The sequence below is a fragment of the Mauremys mutica genome, chromosome 1, assembly GCF_020497125.1.
Source record: "Mauremys mutica isolate MM-2020 ecotype Southern chromosome 1, ASM2049712v1, whole genome shotgun sequence".
Classification (NCBI taxonomy): Eukaryota; Metazoa; Chordata; order Testudines; family Geoemydidae; genus Mauremys; species Mauremys mutica.
In genome coordinates, this window is record NC_059072.1 from 246,171,244 (window position 1) to 246,190,627 (window position 19,384).

Consider the following 19,384-nt stretch of genomic DNA (forward strand, 5'->3'; position numbering starts at 1 on the left):
ACACATTTTATTTGATAATATTCCAGTTGATTTCCCATGCCTGCATGTACTCGTCAGCTGGTAGACTAGCTGTTTGTCACATTCAGAAGTTTCTGTTTTATACCAAACCTCTCCCTCCAGGCATAATCTTGCTTTTGAGCTGGATTTGAACAAGTTGACATCTTCACCTCTGAAAGACTGAGATGGAATCTCTAATGCAAGACAAGGGAACCTTTATCATTCTCGGACTTGAAACAATGAGTTAAAACAAACAAGATGTGCCTTTGCAAGTGGCAAGCAAAATAAGGACAGTCTCTAAGGGTCTGATCCTGCAACGTGCTGAGAACCCTCAGCTCACACTGAAATTAATGGGACTACTTATGCACATAAAGTGATGCTTATACTTAAGAGCTTTGCTGGATCAGGTCCTGAGGCCGCACAGCACTTTTCAGGATCAGGCCCTAAAGGAATGAAATGAAGTGTCTTTGGTTATCATGCCTTATGCAGCAATCATGACAAAAAGCAACCTGTACAGAAGAAACACGTGCCTATGGTTGAACTGCATGCTCTAACCTCATCAGAATGACCACCTGTAAGGAGCATTGTGGACAGGCGGCCAAATTCTCTGTTGGTCTAAATGGGCATAGCTCTATTGACTTCAGTGGAGTTTCTTCTGTTTACATGAGTTCAATGTAAGTGATTCCAGCACAAAACCTACAATTAATGTACCATTTTCAAATGGGTATTTTAGCTGGAATGATTCAGCATAAAAACAGCTTACAAGAAAGGGCACAAATCTACAAGAGATCCGTAGTAGTCAGGAAATATGTTACAATAACAGGACATTAACTCTTCCTGAATTTCTGTGAAATCGCTGTACATATTGCAGCCAAACTAGTTCCAGACAAGCTCATGATTAATAAAAACTATCCCCAGTCACAGCACAAGAAATGTGATTCAAAGTTCCTTACTTGAAACTCCAAAGCCAAATTAAAATCTGTGTAAGGCAAGCAATATATGTTGCTTCTAAGTTTAACTGGCATAAAATAGTGATAAGAATTCCCAAACACCAAAAAACAAAACAAAACAAAAAAAAACCCAACCCCCTCCCCAATATCTGAAGACAAATGATAAAGCAACCACCAAAGAAAGCAGAAGCAAATTTAACAGGCATCCCACTTGTGTGGTTTGACAGAAATTCCCACACTGCTATCCTAACAGAACCAAATTACGCACTTATTAAGAAAATTTAAATCACTTCCTCATCTAGAAAATCATTGAGACTTTCACAACCAGACATCAGGCAGGTAATAATCAGCTAGGCACTGACCAAGTTACATTCCAGCAACTGTAACTGAACAATTGGTATTTCTTCTGCAACATGCAACAACAAAGTGAAATCTGATGACATGACATTGAGTATGCCTGTACTGCAGCAGGAGGTATAATTTCCAGCTCAGATAGATGTACATGCACTAGCTTTAATGGAGCTCGTACACCAAAAATAGCAGTGTAGCCATGGCAGTGCGAGGTAGCTGCCTGAGTATTTACCTAGGGTCTCAGATGAGATTGCTGCCTCCCATTCTGCAGCTATACTGCTACGTTTGGTGTGTTAGCTTGATCGAAGCTAGTGCACGCACATCTACCCAAACTGGACATTACACCTGCAGTGGCAGTATAGTCATACCCACTGTCTTACCGCAAATCTTTTAATGTGGTAACAAATTAAATTCAGTGGCGGATTAGCCACTGGGTCTACAGGGCCTGTGCCCAGGGGCCCTGGCCAACTGGGGACCCCGGAGCTTGGGCAGGAAAGCCCCCACGCCCCAACCCCGCTTCCGGGAGCAGCACCAGGCAGGCAGGCGGGGTGGTGGCGGGGGAAGCATCAGCCGGGGAACCCCCTGCGACCCCAGACCCCACTCCCTAGCGGCAGTGCCAGGCAGGCAGGGCGGGCGCTGTGGCGAAGGGAGCCCCCAGTGCCCCCCAATCCCAGCAGAAGCCGGCTAGCCACAGGGGAAGCCCCCAGCACCTCCTGACCCCAGACCCAGGACTGGAGGAGGTCTCACTACCTGCTGCGGCCTCAGGGCTGGGGGAGCTCTCACTCTCCGCTGTGCCCAGAGTGTCTCTGGTCTTGGGGCCACAAGGGGGAGGAGTGGAATGGGAGGGGAGGGAGGAAAAGGTAACAAAGGGGTGGGGTCACATACGGAGGGGGCGGAATGGGGGCAGGACCACAGGTGGAAGGGGTGGGGAAGGCCCCACCTCTTCTTCTGGCCCAGGGCCCCAGGAAACCTTAATCCGCCTCTGGCTAAATTATTTGATATGTGGTTTCTAATGCAACTCATCAGACATTGAAATGCCAGTATATAAGGCAACTACATAAGTGGCTATTTTTCTTTGTTGATATGTAACTTTTACTGGCAGATATTTTTGCACCAGCATCACATTAATATTGAGATAAAGCTGACTAGATGGTAGCAGTGAAGATGGACATTCATTGACTCTTACTTGAGCGATGCAACTGTAGTTAATGTAGCTACTTGCATGAGTAAGGGCTAGAGGGCTGGGTGCAAAATAACCAATACAATTACATTTCAGATGAAAACAATCAAATACATTAGTTATGAACTGGCCATGACCTCAGCTGATCCAAATTAAATTGCAATTACTTTAGGATTAATTCCCTTGGCATAAAAAACACAGCCTGTCAAAAGGAGCTGAAAACACCCCATAAATCAAGAAACATTAAAGCCTAGTGGAGGATTATGCATGACGAGTGAGAGAATTATGATAGGAAACAGTGCTTAGTCTGGTGAGCAGCAAACCCAGCTTTCCAAGATAAAGAGAATTTCATGTAATGGCATGATACAGCCTAGAAGAAACTGCAAGCAAGCTACTTTAAGATAGAAAAGATATCAAAACCAGAGCCAGTAAGGTGAAGCTAGGGTGACCACACAGCAAATGTGAAAAATCAGGACGGGGGTGGAGGGTAATAGGAGCCTATATAAGAAAAAGACCCAAAAATCAGGACTGTCCCTATAAAATAGGGACATCTGGTCACCCTAGGTGAAGCCTCACCACACAAAGCAAACAAATGTCTTAGATGTGTGTGTATGTGTGTGCATGTATATGAACATGTAATAAATGGACCTTCTTTGCTAACTGGGTTGCAGTTTGCAGTATTTTTGTGTTAACTTCTTGCCTCCAATAACAGTACACAATTTTCCAGAATCTCTTCTAGTGTCTTATTATCAATACACCCATTTTTCAGGCTGTTTCCTCGATAATGTCCATTATAGTTGATAAGGAGGCTGAACAGGAGGTAAGGTAATTTCAAAAGCAGAGAAAGAAAGAAACGAATGCAGGCTGTTGAAACTTATTGCACAAAAGTTAATGCTTTCTCGCTCCATATTTTTTCAGTCTACACAATTCATCCATACATCCCAATCAGGAAATAAGAGGGACATGGTGCGCTAACACTGAAAGTTCTATGGAGCAGCCAAACTGCCAGTCAGACTCTCATTGTCCCTAATTCAAGAAAGCACTTAAGCGCATGTTTAAGTTCTACTGAAGTCAATTACATTTAAGCACATGCTTAAAGTTAAACACACACGTAAGTGCATTCCTGACTAGGAGCCATTGTGTTTATTGCACTTGGTTCAATTAACTCATGAGATTTTGGTTTCTGAGTTTTTCTAAACACAGGCATAGGGAATGTGTGTGTGTATTAAGACATCTGTGGTCAATTCTGTCTAGAGTATGACGATGTTTGGAGATTGCTATGGAACAATGCATTCTGGAGAGACATAGCTGCATATTATCCATACACACATATATGTCTACACTCTGAAAAATGTTGTTCAACATTGAAGAAATATTCACCTTTGTTTGGATGCTATGGTTGATTATTTCTGTAGCACAGTGTCCAGAATAACTGAATTGTCCATGGGAGATTATGCAGTTCATTTGAATGGCATACAGTCTTTTGCGTGAGCACTATTCCGTACCCAGTGAAGTCCTTGTTGAGTGTACTGAACTAAATGCTCCATACTGCTGTGTAGGGTGACAGGTCCCATCAATGCATCCAACTCATTAAAAAACTCTATGGAAAAAATATTAAGCATTAGAATAATGAAAGTGACATTTGCTATTTATCACCATGTGTCATAAATATAAAGGGAAGGGTAACCACCTTTCTGTATACAGTGCTATAAAATCCCTCCTGACCAGAGGCACAAAATCCTTTTACCTGTAAAGGGTTAAGAAGCTCAGGTAACCTAGCTGGCACCTGACCAAAAGGACCAATAAGAGGACAAGATACTTTCAAATCTGGGGAGGGGGACAAGGCTTTGTTTTGTCTGTTCTTTGTCTGTCTGTTCTGTGTGCTTGCCGGAGACAGATCAAGAAGGCAAGCAATCCAACTCAATTAGAATTAGTAAGTAATAATAAGGGAATTTGTGTTAGCTTACTTTTATTTTGACTTGTGATTTTTCCTTGTCTAGAGGGAGGTTTTGCCTAGAGGGGAGATCCTCTATGTTCCTGAGTCTTTTGTTATTCTGTAAAGTACTTACCATCCCGATTTTACAGAGGTAATTCTTTTACCTTTTCTTTAATTAAAATTCTCCTTTTAAGAACCTGATTGATTTTTCATTGTTTTAAGATCCAAGGGTTTGGGTCTGTGTTCACCTGTACCAGTTTGTGAGGATATTATTCTCAAGCCTGCCCAGGAAAGGGGGTGTAGGGACTTGGGGAGATATTTAGGGAAGGTAGGGCTCCATGTGGCCCTCCCTAAATCTTTGTTTAAATCACTTGGTGGTGGCAGCATTACTTAATCCAAGGAACAGGGGAGTTTTTAACCTAAGCTGGCAGAAATAAGCTTAGGGAGTCTTCATGCGGGTCCCCATGTCTGTACCCTAAAGTTCAGAGTGGGGAGGGAACTCTGACACCATGTAATAGCTATTTTCTTTTACTAACTAAATCACACTGAACATTTTATTAAAATGGAAGTTTTGGGCAAATGAGTGTCCTTAAGGCCCCTATGGTCCATGATCTGAGTGTTCCCAACAATTTCATTTTAAAAATTAAAGAGCTAATTCCTTGGTTCTTTCTTTCATTGACTCCCATTGATCTTGTGTATAAAAGGATTACTTGCCAATGGTGTCCTTATAAAGATAAAGAGACTTTATCTCTTTGTAGTTCACATGCACAAATTATCCTGACTGAAATACGTTTCAAAATGAGTGAGACCAGCCAAATCTTGAGGTTTTTTCTCAGGCAACTCCTACCTAAACCATGAGGGAACTTTGCCTGAAGGAGGACTAAGTAAAAACTGAGGACCCCTTGATCCTCTCTAACTCTGTATGTGGAGGAAAATCTGCACTTGCAGGCAAAGGGAGGGGTTCCTTTCCTCTGCCATGGTCCAACCTTCATGTCATGCAGGTCCCTTTGAACCTCCATCCCATGCAACTACATGAAGTTGGAGGAGGTGAGCAAGAGAAGCTGCCTTGTCTCCTCCAGATTCTATCCCTAAAACTCATGAGGGACATAAGTGGAATGAATTCAGCCTGCAGCTATATTATTATCTTATGCTATTGCCCCCTCTCCAGTGACGGTGGATTCTGGAGGAATTGATAGTTGGGGAGGTGCCTGGAGGCACTGCTCCTGCAAGAGCCATGCCGAGCAGGGCCCAGCTGGAGTTGGTAGGGCCAGATGTCATAGCATAGGCAAGGAGCATCCATGCTGCTTAGCTAAGTCAGAGATAGGAGGTGAAGCTGTGCTACTCCCCCACCGACTTTAAACCCTGATTATACCCGTGTAAAGCTGATGTACTCAGAGTAGAACTTGGCCTTGTATGTTTGTCCTGGTGCCATGTAAATACACCAATGAGCTAATTGTCCGTGTCAGAGCTAAAGTAGAGTAGTGGGACTTAAACCTCAGATATTTACACAGGGTCCGAATACTCAGAGAGGAGGTGTCCTATGTGCCCACAGACATGAGGAGCTTAGGGATAATGGAAGGATGACAAATAGAAATGAGGATATGGAGGTAGATATTACCACATCCGAGGTAGAAGCCAAACTCGAACAGCTTAATGGGACAAAATTGGAGGGCCCAGATAATCTTCATCCAAGAATATTAAAGGAACTGGCACATGAAATTGCAAGCCCATTAGCAAGAATTTTTAATGAATCGGTAAACTCAGAGGTTGTACTGTACGACTGGAGAATTGCTAACATAGTTCTTATTTTTAAGAAAGGGAAAAAAAGTGATCCAAGTAACTATAGGCCTGTTAGTTTGACATCTGTAGTATGTAAGCTCTTGGAAAAAATTTTGAAGGAGAAAGTAGTTAAGGACATTGACATCAATGGTAATTGGGACAAAATACAACATGGTTTCACAAAAGGTAGATTGTGCCAAACCAACCTGATCTCCTTCTTTAAGAAGGTAATAGATTTTTTAGACAAAGGAAATGCAGTGGATCTAATTTACCTCGATTTCAGTAAGGCATTTGACACGGTTCCACATGGGGAATTATTAGTTAAATTGGAAAAGATGGGGATCAATATGAAAACTGAAAAGGGGATAAGGAACTGGTTAAAGGGGAGACTACAACGGGTCATACTGAAAGGTGAACTATCAGGCTAGAAGGAGGTTACTAGTGGAGTTCCTCAGGGATCAGTTTTGGGACTAATCTTATTCAACCTTTTTATTACTGACCTTGGCACAAAAAGCGGGAATGTGCTAATAAAGTTTGCGGATGACACAAAGCTGGGAGGTATTGCTAACACAGAGAAGGACCGGGATATCATACAGGAAGATCTGGATGACCTTGTAAACTGGAGTAATAGTAATAGGATGAAATTTAATAGTGAAAAGTGCAAGGTCATGCATTTAGGGATTAATAACAAGAATTTTAGTTATAAATTGGGGACGCATCAGTTGGAAGTAACAGAGGAGGAGAAGGACCTCAGGGCTGGTCCACACTAAGAATCGGGGTCGAACTAGGGTACGCAAATTCAGCTACGTGAATAGCGTAGCTGAATTCGAAGTACCCTAGTTCGAACTACTCACCCGTCCAGACGCCGTGGAATCGAAGTCCGCGGCTCCAAGGTCGACTCCGCCACCGACTTTTGCAGTGGTGGAGTACCGGAGTTCGAACTATCGCTTCCGGAGTTCGAACTATCGCGTCCAGATTAGACGCGATAGTTCGAACTCCGAGAAGTCGAACTCACCGCGTCGACCTGGCTCGTAAGTGTAGACTAGCCCTCAGAGTATTGGTTGATCACAGGATGACTATGAGCTGCCAATGTGATATGGCTGTTAAAAAAGCTAATGCAGTTTTAGGATGCATCAGGCAAGATATTTCCAGCAAAGATAAGGAAGTGTTAGTACCGTTATATAAGGCACTGGTGAGACCTCATCTGGAATACTGTGTGCAGTTCTGGTCTCCCATGTTTAAAAAGGATGAATTCAAACTGGAACAGGTTCAGAGATGGGCTACTAGGATGATCCAAGGAATGGAAAACCTGTCTTATGAAAAAGCAGCAAAGAATCCTGTGGCACCTTATAGACTAACAGACGTTTTGCAGCATGAGCTTTCGTGGGTGAATACCCACTTCGTCGGATGCAAGTAGTGGAAATTTCCAGAAAGGAGACTCAAAGAGCTTGGCTTGTTTAGCCTAACCAGAAGAAGGTTGAGGGGAGATATGATTGCTCTTTATAAATATATCAGAGGGATTAATATTAGGGAGGGAGAGGAATTATTTAAGCTTAGTACCAATGTGGACACAAGAACAAATGGATATAAACTGGACACTAGGAACTTTAGACTTGAAATTAGACGAAGGTTTCTAACCATTAGAGGAGTGAAGTTCTGGAACAGCCTTCCAAGGGGAGTAGTGGGGGCAAAAGACATATCTGGCTTCAAGACTAAGCTTGATAAATTTATGGAGGGAATGGTATGATGGGATAGCCTAATTTTGGCAATTGATCTTTGATTATCAGTAGGTAAGTATGCCCAGTGGTCTGTGATGGGATGTTTGATGGGTTGGGATCTGAGTTACTACAGGGCATTCTTTCCTGGGTGCTGGCTGGTGAATCTTGCCCACATGCTCAGGGTTTAACTGATCGCCATATTTGGGGTCGGGAAGGAATTTTCCTCCAGGGCAGATTGGCAGAGGCCCTGGAGGTTTTTCGCCTTCCTCTGCAGCATGGGGCATGGGTCACTTGCTGGAGGATTCTCTGCTGCTTGAGGTCTTCAAACCGCAATTTGAGGACTTCAATAACTCAGACATAGGTTAGGGGTTTGTTACAGGAGTGGGTGGGTGAGATTCTGTGGCCTACGTTGTGCAGGAGGTCAGGCTAGATGATCATAATGGTCCCTTCTGACCTTAAAGTCTATGAGTCTATGTAAGTCCTACAATGAGTCCTATAGCTGTACGTTAATGCTTTAGTCAATACATGCAAAAATATGAGGTCATGTAGGAGTCATCACAAAAGGGAATGTCATCAGTGCACTTGATTAGTTTTCTCTTGTAAAAAAAGAACAAAAGACCAGAGATCCATTTCTGTAGCTCTGCCACAAGATAGTGCAATACTGTCCAGAAGGAGAATTAAATGAACTCAAAAGATCAATTTAATTCCTGTTTGACTGCCAGATGTCTGTGAGTCTGTTCCTGGAAAACGGTGAGAGTTGGGCAGTCAAATAAAGGAGAAATTAGTGATATTTTCCCTCTTCTGAGTGGGAATGCTGACAAAACTGTTTTTGTTACCTTTTGGGACAGTCCACGAATAGGCTAAAAGAATACACCTCTGTAATCCAGAAGGTAAAATCTTCCAGTAGGACCACTGTCAAAGTAGGTCAATATATTGTTTTATTGGCATTTTTTAAAGGACATGTGTTAGATTACGCACCTCTATTTTCCTTGGCTAGATTGTCAGCCATCTCCCAGTAGTCATAGCTGTGCAGGATGCTGTTGGTAATACTGACGTGATTGGCTGCCATCTGATGAATACGCTGTGGAATGCTGATAGTGGAAGAGGGGGAAGGGGCACTGGTGCTCCCCTGGGATCCTACAGAGCTGACAGGAGAAGGGCTAGGAGATATGGGGGATGGAGTTCCTGTGCTCCTGAAACAGAATTTTGATATATATAGGGTGACATGAACAAACATGAAAATAGCAGAACATAGCAAATGCCATCTCTCACTGCTATTCAGACATAGTTTCTGTGTGATGAGTGAACTTACTTTCCACTGGCACCCCATGGAGATGGAGCCTGGGCAGCTTTCGAGGAATTCTGTAGAACGAACAAAAAAACCCATTTAAAACCTATAATTTAAACAGGACTGTGAAATGAATGTCAACAAAGAGACTGTAAGGATGGGGTGCAAAAAGTAGAGATGATACATATGAAAAGTGTATTCAAGTCTCATGATGCCATAAATCAATTGGGCCAAATTTAGAGATAGTACAGACGGTGATGTCAGGGAGAGTCCCTTACATTCAGTGTGAGGAGACAAGTCTTCCCTGAACTAGAGCCTGATTAAACCATATGCAGGGATGACTCATTCCTGTGTTAGGCTCCAGCCAACCCATAAACCAGGAGCTGGTCTTGTGACTTTCAGAGTGGGTATATAAACCTCACAAGAGAAACAATAGCTCAGTCTGCTCAGTGTTGCTTCATGGCTTGGAACTCTCGTTTGCCTGAGAGGTGGTGACAGACACCACAGGCCTCAGCCTGCTCCATCCTAGTTTAATCCCAGTCTTGTCCCTAGTCCTGCTCCAGCGCTTCTTTTATCTTATTCCAACACTGCTCTTGACTCCTGATTCTGGCTCTGACTCTTGGCTCCAACCCCTAGACCTGACTGTCCTTGCCTGGTTTCAGACATTCATTTAGACTCAGTTAGACTCTCTCGAAGCTACTTATGTCCATCCTGCTGATGTGTAAGGGAGTCTAAGAGCAGGTAATTTACACATGGAGGAGGCGGGAGACACTTACAATGTAAGTTAAAATAGCCTCTGCCCTACTTAGTTTAGGCTCTGTTAGACACCAGTATGATGAGGGAAGTAGCTCTCAGAAAGTGTAATTGAGTCTAACTTACAGCATTTTCTCCATCACCACTGATTCTCCTGTGGGCTTTGTTCTGCTTTCATGACCCAAACTGAATCTCCTATTTTCTCAAAAATCTTTAACTCCCAAATGTCTGTGACTTCTTAAAATTCTCTGCTTTATTAATTTTTTGAAAATGGAAATACAAAGTTTAAAAGAAGATTTAAATAATTTTTCTTTTCTAAAAGAAAAAGATATCAAATTTACGCTGAAAATGTCTGTGACAAAATCTGATCTATTTTCCTATTTGACAATATATCTGAGAGTTTTTTAATGCAGTCAGCATGTCATCTTAGATGATTTTGAAAGCTTTTAGGTACAAATATATGAAACAAGTATAGAATTGGCTTTTTTTCCACCGAAAAGATGACAAATGAGCAATTTTTCATTTTTTACTTTACATTCTAATGAGAATCTACAGAATTATTATATCAGCAGAAGCTCTGCAAAAAACCCCAAGCTTGTCTTGTATGATGCTTATGTTACTATAATAAAGAATAAATATCACCTTTGTTTTCTGTAGAAAGGTTTCTTTCTTTTGTTAAGAGACATTTCACATGGCTGTGAGACTGAATTTCCAATTTTTACTACAAGCGTTATTTGAATTGGTAGAAGTACAGTGTTACAATATTTATAGATTTCTTACCAATAAACTAAAGATTATTATTAGACAAACATATGTTTAATTAAATATTACTCAGCATTTAAATCCAGTTTTGGTGACATCTATTTCAATTTCATAGTAAAAGATTTGTCACCTTTCCTGCCTATTTTCATGAGTTTATAATTTGGTCATGAAAATTTGTGCCTCTACTTAAAGTTCATCATTAACAAAATATTTGTGCTGGGGATTTTCTTCTATTTTATGTATAGGATGGGACAACCTCTGCTCCCTCCTTCCCAAAGGAAAAAACATACTAAAATACCCCAAACCAAGGAGTAGGGTATCCAAAGAGATAGGACTGCAGAGCATTTGTAGCCTCACTGCTCTCTGATTTTATATCTCAGGATATAAAAACAAATTGAAGGGTAGAAGCAGCCACCAATTTTTATTTTTTTTTCAGATAGGAATACAAAGATTATGTTTGTAGGCCAAATATTTGACCTACTCTGTTATAGATCCATCTGGAATGTTTTGATTTCCAGATGTTTTCCAATCAAATATTGCCACTGTAGGGAACATTTTAAAAATCTAATGACTTCCTGTCATACTAAAAATAAAGTAGTGCACTGCATTATGAGAGAGTGGAGAATTGAAGGGAATATCTGGGGAAAACAAGATAGGAAGTGGAGGCAAGCCCAGGTGTGCCAAGTTGGTGGCAGGTATCTATTCTGACCACAGATATACTTGCGTGCAACTCCCACTGAAGCCAATGTGGACTCCAGCCCAATACCTTAGGGAAGAATTTATCCCTTTGCCTTTTCTTACATGCTGATGTCCATAAATAGGAACCCTACAAGTTATTCCAAATATGGAGCTAGGTCAAAGTCCTCAACTCATATGAAATCTACTTTGAGGTGCATCCTGAAGTGGATTCTGATTGTGAATACTGTAAAACCTATTAATTGCAGAGCACCATGAATCACACTGGACAATCAAGAAAAAAGGAGAATGGGCAGGATGTGTCAGTTTCATGGCATGGTAAGTTGCTCTTCCTTCGGTAAGTTGTAAGTTTTGTATACTGAATACATGTGCTTTTGTGAATACAGAACAACAGACTGGAAATTAACGGCTTCCACTGAAGCCTATGACAAAACTCCAGTGGGAGTAGGATTGGGTCCAACAGGGCTATTCTTTTTAAAAAGATGCAGTATTTCATATCATTCTTAGCAATTTGAAAACGTAATATAGTATGAAAGTACCTTGAAATAATCAATAAGTGCTTTTGAATACTTTACAGCGTGGTCTCTTTTGAGTCGGAACATTCTCCAGTACAGAAGTGCCAAACAGCGATAACTAGAACAAACAGAAAGAAGGCAAAATGTAAAATGTGTTACAGCACCTTTAAAGCATAAAGGTGCCCTTTGTGGCCCCTGATCTTGGGGACATATGACCCAGGAATAGACTAGTCAATGGAGTAAATAAGAGCGGTCTCAGGCCTATTCATGTTAGATGACTATGACCCCAGTGGACTCTTCAAGCAGCTGGAAACTGCCAGGGAACAAGGATGCCCCTAACATGACCACATTTCCCTAGTCACCTGCCTTTCCTGGGGACCAGAAGGGAGGTAATGTAGAAGCTGCTAAGAAGACTCTATTCTGCGTGAGGAGTCCTGTACAAAGAGCACGCTAAGCAGTGATAACTAGAACAAAAGGGAAGCACCGCGGAGGATCTAGCCCATTGTCTCCATGGTTTCTGTAGAGCACCATGCACCTTTATAATACCATATAAACAAATAAGCAATAATAGTAATTAACAATAATTATACATGGAAATGTAGGGCTGGAAGGCATCTTAAGAGGTCCTCCAGTCCAGCCCCCTGCACTGAAGCAGGATCGAGTGTACCTAGACCATCCCTGTCAGGTGTTTGTCTAACCCAGTCTTAAAAACCTCCAATAATGGGAATTCCACAACCTTCCATTTGCAGGGATTCCACATAACACACATAACAATAACTGATAAATAAATTATACATACAAAATGCTTGATCTTCTCCATCAGGTTTTTTGTATTCACAAGATGGGGGGGATTGCTCAACAGTATGTAACACAAAAATCAGTAACACTTGTTTTCATTTGATAACAGAGGCCAAGATTTTCAAAGGTTATTGGTGTTTTGGATGTCCATTTTGAGATACCTGAGAGCAGGGGTAGGCAACCTATGGCATACGTGCTGAAGGCAGCATGTGAGCTGATTTTCAGTGGCACTCACACTGCCCAGATCCTGGCCACCAGTCCGGGGGGCTTTGCATTTTAATTTAATTTAATTTTAAATGAAGCTTCTTAAACATTTTTAAAACCTTATTTACTTTACATACAACAATAGTTTAGTTATATATTATAGACTTATAGAAAGAGACCTTCTAAAAATGTTAAAATGTATTACTGGCACGCAAAACCTTAAATTAGAGTGAAGAAATGAAAACTCGGCACACCACTTCTGAAAGGTTGCCGACCCCTGCCTTAGAGCATCCTGAATTTCGAAAGTGCTGTCGTCTCACCCAATTAAGGTGCGTTGGGCAGCCAAAAATCAAATCAAAGCATTCAACATCACTAGCCACTGTTGCAAATCTCAGCCAGGGTTGTTATAATTCACTTTCATAGTGTTTTCCTTTTTTAGATCTGCAACCTTGAAAGTTTGAAATTTCCTCTTTTACCACTAGAGGACAGTCTCTTCTTAGGAGATCAGAATCAGATAAACTAGTTGTGTGGCAGTATGCCCAGCGTGCATTGTACAGAGCCAAAGGATACAATGGACTTACAGTCCTCATAATTCTCACTCTGTCACCTTCATAGGTTACAGTACATATGCAAATGATGTCAACTCATCTGCTATGTGGCAGACAATGAGTTAGGGTTGCTATGCAGTGCTGAAGGAGTGCTCTGCCTACTTTCCCTTGCTGTGACCTTTCTGCTTAAACAGATGCAGTGGCTTTATGAATTTGAATTAAATTCCACACACTAAAACGCTGTGTCGGTTCTGGAAAACACTTTACAAAACCCAGAAATAGACATGGTCAGCTATTTTTAAAAACTATTTTTAGTCATTTTCCCATTTAAGCATTTTAAAAACAATTACTGTTAATCTTATTTGTGCACCCAATTGTGCATTAAAGCAGTGACAAAGGACATATATTTAATTAAAACTAGATCACTAAATAGTCTCTTTTTTATATAAAATGATAAGTTAAGATTGTTTAATTTATAGATTCTAAATACACATTTAATTTGGATTTTTACAGGTGTTAAGAATAGATAAACTGTTGTAAAACCCATTTACTAAGAATCCATAACCATGTAATAGCTATTGTACGGGTTAACTATATAGTTGTTAAAATTTAAATTTAATTTTAATAACTTTATTATTAGTGTTCAGCAAATTTTTACAGAATCTAAGTTAAATGCAAATATCTGGGAATATTCATTCAAAGAGTTAATCCAAGTTGTTTAATTATCAACATACTAACCCTGCACAATATGAGTATAATTTATGATGATTGAACCTAAAATGTTATACACAGAAGAAATTACTGAGACGCTGTTACAAGGAAAGTACATCAGTCATAAAAACACAGACCATCAGGCACTTAAAAATTAATTACACTGACGTGCCATAGCTGACCTGTCACAGCCAATAAATATGAATTGCTTATTTACAGAAACAGAACACAGACCAGGCACAGCAGTACAAGGAAAAACAGATGACACTGGTCTGGATCTTCTTGAATCAGGAAGTATTCTCTCTATGTCAACAGACAACACAAAACCAAGCCTCTATCTGAATGCACTAAGCATTTGATTTTCAAGGACTGACTCCCTGCATCAAAGAAGTCTTTGAGTAAATATTGATCTACTAACCATAATGCTGCTAGCTGTTTGTCCTCTGGAGTGGCATTAGGGCCTGCGTGGGTTTTTAGTCTCACAGCATACCTTAAAAAAGGGAGAAAAGCCAGCATTAAGGCCAATGTGTGTTAATAGGAGACCACCTTACTGTTGGTCACATCCTCATGGAGCTATACTGATTTACACCAGTTGAGGACCTGCCCCATTACGTTTATTCTTCCAGTTATCACAGATACATTTTGTGCTCTTCAGTTCATGCTTTCGAGCCATTCTGCCATTAGCTCTCTCTCCTTCCCTGCTAATTAACTCTCTTCAACCAGCAATAACTCCCTTGGAAATCCATACAATATTAAGGGGATCTGGCTTTGGAGAGTTATTGCTCCTTGGTTTGCCTTGTGTAATCCTCCCAAAAAATTCTCCAGCCCTGTGGAACCCCAACTCTACAGAGTTCATGCAAAAAGGCTTCTACAGAATTTGAGGGCAGAAGAGAACATATCATGGAGCCAGTGCTCTCCTCACACTGCAAATTTGGAGCTTGTCTCTCCAGGCACCGTGCAGCAGAGGGCAGCATGTGGCTCGCAGCTATTTTGGTCCTATGACAGTTCAAATTCTTCAAAGATCTACAGTAGTAGCATTGCTATTTCAAGAATGTATGTGCTATCCAGGCAAATCAATTCCTGGAAAGCTCAACTTCCGGTTTAGCACCTGAGCAATGGACAAGATTAGTGCAACATACAATACCTCTGGGCTTGCTTCCAGAAGAATACATGTTCCCTGTAATTAGCTGAATGTATTTCATCTTTGTTATCGAACTCTAATTCTGACATCAGTATAAATGCATTGTGTGCATGATAATCCACACCTTATTTCAACAAACACTTGTCCTGATAAACCAGTTCCTTTTTTGAACTATATCTAGCAGGCAGCTCATAAACAATTTACTTTATAACAACAAAATCCTAGCTACGTGCATAGATGGAGCTCTAAGCAAAATTCAGGGCCAGAGTCAGGACCGTAAATATACTGTAATTATAAAGAAATGTAATTAGAAAAGACAAAGCAGACAAAGAAGGGCAGCTGTGCTGCTTGTGGTGGTGCAGGTGAGAGGGGGTGGGAATAAGTATAGAGAGCTTTACAGTGGTGAGCAAAAGGTATTTTATCTGATGCCATTCTTTCTTGTCAGAGTCAGCTGGCTGAGCTGGCTTTACTGCGGCTAAAAAGCATAAGAAGTGATTCCAAACTAGGACCACAATACAGCAGAATTGTTTACACCAGTGAGAATATGGTCAGATCAGCAGAGAAATCCGGAAGAAAACACTTGTTTTAAAAGTTTTGCAGAACTTTGATTTTAAAAATATTAAACTTTGAAAGTGAATTTAGTGCTGGTGAAAGCTGCTTGGCTGACTGTCCTGGGGAATGAAATTCTCTATCTACAGAACAGGTATAATGTGGTCACTGGCAGTGCAGATCTTCTCTGCCCACATGCCTTAATTCTGTTCTGGATGGACCACTCTTTGGATGAGAGAATAGCTCAGACTCCGTGATGATTCAATCTTTGCCTTTCTTGGCTGAAGCTGTTGATAAGGATGCCTGTTAACGTCAGCTATAATAGGGCAAGAGGGTTGTGATGTGCACGCTTGTCCAGCAGGAACTGGATTGTGATTACCAATGTATTTCACATAGACCGAAAAAATAGCAATGGGATTTTATTGATCTTCAGTCACTACCAGTCTGGGTTGGATTAGAACTGATGGCCAAATGGTGGAAACTCCATAATCACATTATCAACCTCTTTAGGTACTGAGTTCCGCAAATGATGAATATTGACTGTTGTGGGGTTGCTTGCTTTTGTGTTTTTTTAAATATTTCCATCTCTAATTTCTACCCATGTTTAAAGGCATTCAGGTATGTTCTCCTCATGATGGAAAATATATCCAAACAGTGCTGTTGTTCTCTACAAGCTTACCTGATAAGTTCAACTGTTTCTGAATACATTGTATAAGGGGATTTAGATTCCATGGGGCCTTGTTCCATAGCATTTCCACATTCAATAAATGATAATGCTGCTTCAGCGTAATTCAGTGCCTTTCCAAATTTTTCCACCTGGCAGATAAAATAAGGACACAGAGAAATACTGGAGTCACCAAACTATGGTTAAAAATTGTAGCAAACCAAGTTACACAGAGGTAAGGTTGATGCAAGTTGACACAAAACATCCCTTCAAATTCTAAAAGACTTACCAATATGGCTGTGAGGAAGCAAACACTACAACAACGAAGAAAGCTAATGTCAAGGAAATTTATGACTGAGGTTGAGCAAACTGGTTTTGATAAAATAACAAAAGAAGCAGCAGGAGGAGAAAAAAAAAACAAAGAAAAATATAACAACCCAATCGGCATATCACTTATCATGTTTGGATGTAAATACAATCTTTCAATGCTAAACAAAGAAAGGTAATGACTAGCCTGTAACTAAGAGAAATAAGGAGCATATGTTTGGAATTTTTTTTGAGTTCTTGCCAGAGAGCTAAAGGAAAATAATTAAGGAGGGAAAGAGCTAGAAAATCATTATGAGGATGAACTTTTGCCCAAAATACAAACTAGACCTGGATCAAAGCTCTGAGGTTTTAACGTGAAGTTATTCTTAGTTCCTTTTCTTGTCCAGATTTTGCATACATTTGCACTAGCTGGTTTCTGTCAAGATCCAGAAGGAGATCTATCAAAAGATTGCAAGAAAGGCTGTCCTTCAGGTCCTTCCAACCCATTCAGCACAAGGAAACACCAGAGAGTTTACGAGATAGCCTGTTCTAGTAAGATTTCCTACCTAATTTCTAGACTAAAGGGTTTTAAATAAGTTTGCATAAGCTTTAGATGAGCAGGCTTTGGATTCAGCCTTATTCCAACTGCCTAACACTATGGCTATGTCTACACTATAAGCTAGGGATGTGATTCTCAGCTTGCATAGACTTACCCGTGCTAGCTCTCATCTGAGCTGGCATGCTAAAAACAGTAGGGTAGCTGTGATAGTATGGGCAGCGGCAATGACGGCACCATGCTAACTGCCCTGAATACTCGTGGGTATGTACTATGGGCTACCAGTGTAACGCTGACAGACCCCAGTCGTGGGGGGACAGGCTCTAACCAGGGACCTCTGGAGCTTAGTGCCTGAGCCTCTACCACATGAGCTAAGAGCAACCTGGCTTAGCTAAGGCTGTAGGGCAGACTCATTAATCTCTCTCTCTAAGGGTCTTGGTGCCACGAGATGGGACACAACACCACACCCAGCAGGTGTGGGGGTTACACTAGCACATGCCACTGCTATCACGCTCCATGCTACTGCCAAGCATACTACCCTCCTGTTTTTAGTGTGCTAGCTCAGATGAGAGCTAGTATATCTTCATGATCTGGGAATCACCCTCCAGCTCGCAATGTAGATGTAGCCTATGAGGTATTCTGGGGCCTTCATTATAGCTATTGTTTTTCTGTGGAAGGCTCTCAGATGCCACAGTGATGGGTAGCAGTATAAAACCCTAAAAGAGAGAGGCGGAAGTTGCCACAATTATATTTTTATTCATTTTAAAGAAATGTTAAAAAGTAACAAATATGGGATGAGAATACAAACAAGGCTCCTGGTGAAACATTAAATAACACTATCAAATAATAATCATTGAGGGGTTGCTCCATTGTAGGAGAAAAATGGACAGAATCAGAAAGGTCCAAAATAGAAGAAAGGAAAGGCATCCTCTACAGAGAATTCAGCACAGAAGCGGGAGGATTAGTGACAAAGAGAAAAAAACCTGAGATATAACTATTAGAAAAGTATAATAACCCAGTCAGTAGGTCGCTTATCAGCCACATTGGCATTAAGTCAAGAAAGGTAATGATTACTCTGTAACTTAGAAAAATAAAGATCATGACCAAGAACCTAAATAAGGATTTAGGTAACTCCTGTAAGCACCCAGTTCTGAAAATTGTGGCCTGGCCATCCTGAACCTTTCTGAGTTCTTGCCAGAAATAAATAATCAAGGAATCTCTGGGGAATATAATAGTCTAGGGTTCTAGAAAATAACTGTCAGCCAGATTCTGGTCTCATACTAGTGAGACATCAGAACCAGCTTCAGTACCTTTAAAAGTTCTGTGGGGTTATTCAACAGCAATGATCTCATCTGAAATCCTTCTTTAGCTTCCTCCCCCTGTCTTTCTCCTACATACACTCTGGTCTGGCTTCTGCCCTCTCTTTTGCCTGATCCAGGACACTATTGACTTTCTCCTAGTAAAGGGTTCACCTCTATTCTCATTACTCTTTATCTATCTGCTGCCTTGAGCACAGTCGATCACTCTCTCCTACTGACTTTCCACATTTTCCTGCTCTTTATATGACTGCTCCTGCAGACTCTCCTTCAGTGGCTCCTCTAACGCCCGATTCCTCTTCTCTGTTGTTATTCTTTGGAGTTTGTGTCTTCAGTCCCCCACTTTCCTTTCTCTCTAGACACCCTCTGTTGGCTCCCATGATTTCAACTACCACCTTGATGTGGGTGATTTCTAAATTTACCTCTCTGCCCTGACCCCATTTCTCTTCCATCAGAATCCAAGTGGAAAAAAAGGCTGTATAAAGCCATTCGTATATTCAAGTCATCTAGCTGAAATCTATTGCACAAAGTGAAAAACTAGTTGATCTTATTCCTTTCTAAGGTATTAGGCTTTGGAATGGTACATTGGCTCCAATCTCTCTTAGGTACTTATATGGACCCACTGCTGTAGTATTTGAGCACTTCACAATCTTTTTAATATTCTGA

At 41.0% G+C, this 19,384-nt stretch overlaps 1 protein-coding gene across 2 annotated transcripts in view; it reads right to left on the reverse strand.

Annotated features, from left to right (window-relative positions):
- Nucleotides 1-2,737: 2,737 nt before the first annotated feature.
- The window catches only part of AFF3 (AF4/FMR2 family member 3), a 480,216-nt gene continuing 463,569 nt past the window's right edge, over nucleotides 2,738-19,384 (reverse strand). For both annotated transcript variants that reach the window (XM_045005798.1, XM_045005808.1), the window contains exons 16-21: nucleotides 16,556-16,692; nucleotides 14,605-14,676; nucleotides 11,950-12,043; nucleotides 9,224-9,273; nucleotides 8,890-9,104; nucleotides 2,738-4,078 (exon numbers count right to left, since the gene is read on the reverse strand). In XM_045005798.1, the coding sequence (XP_044861733.1) occupies nucleotides 3,939-4,078; nucleotides 8,890-9,104; nucleotides 9,224-9,273; nucleotides 11,950-12,043; nucleotides 14,605-14,676; nucleotides 16,556-16,692 (708 nt within the window). In that variant the 3' untranslated portion in view covers nucleotides 2,738-3,938. The remainder of the gene's footprint in view (nucleotides 4,079-8,889; nucleotides 9,105-9,223; nucleotides 9,274-11,949; nucleotides 12,044-14,604; nucleotides 14,677-16,555; nucleotides 16,693-19,384) is intronic.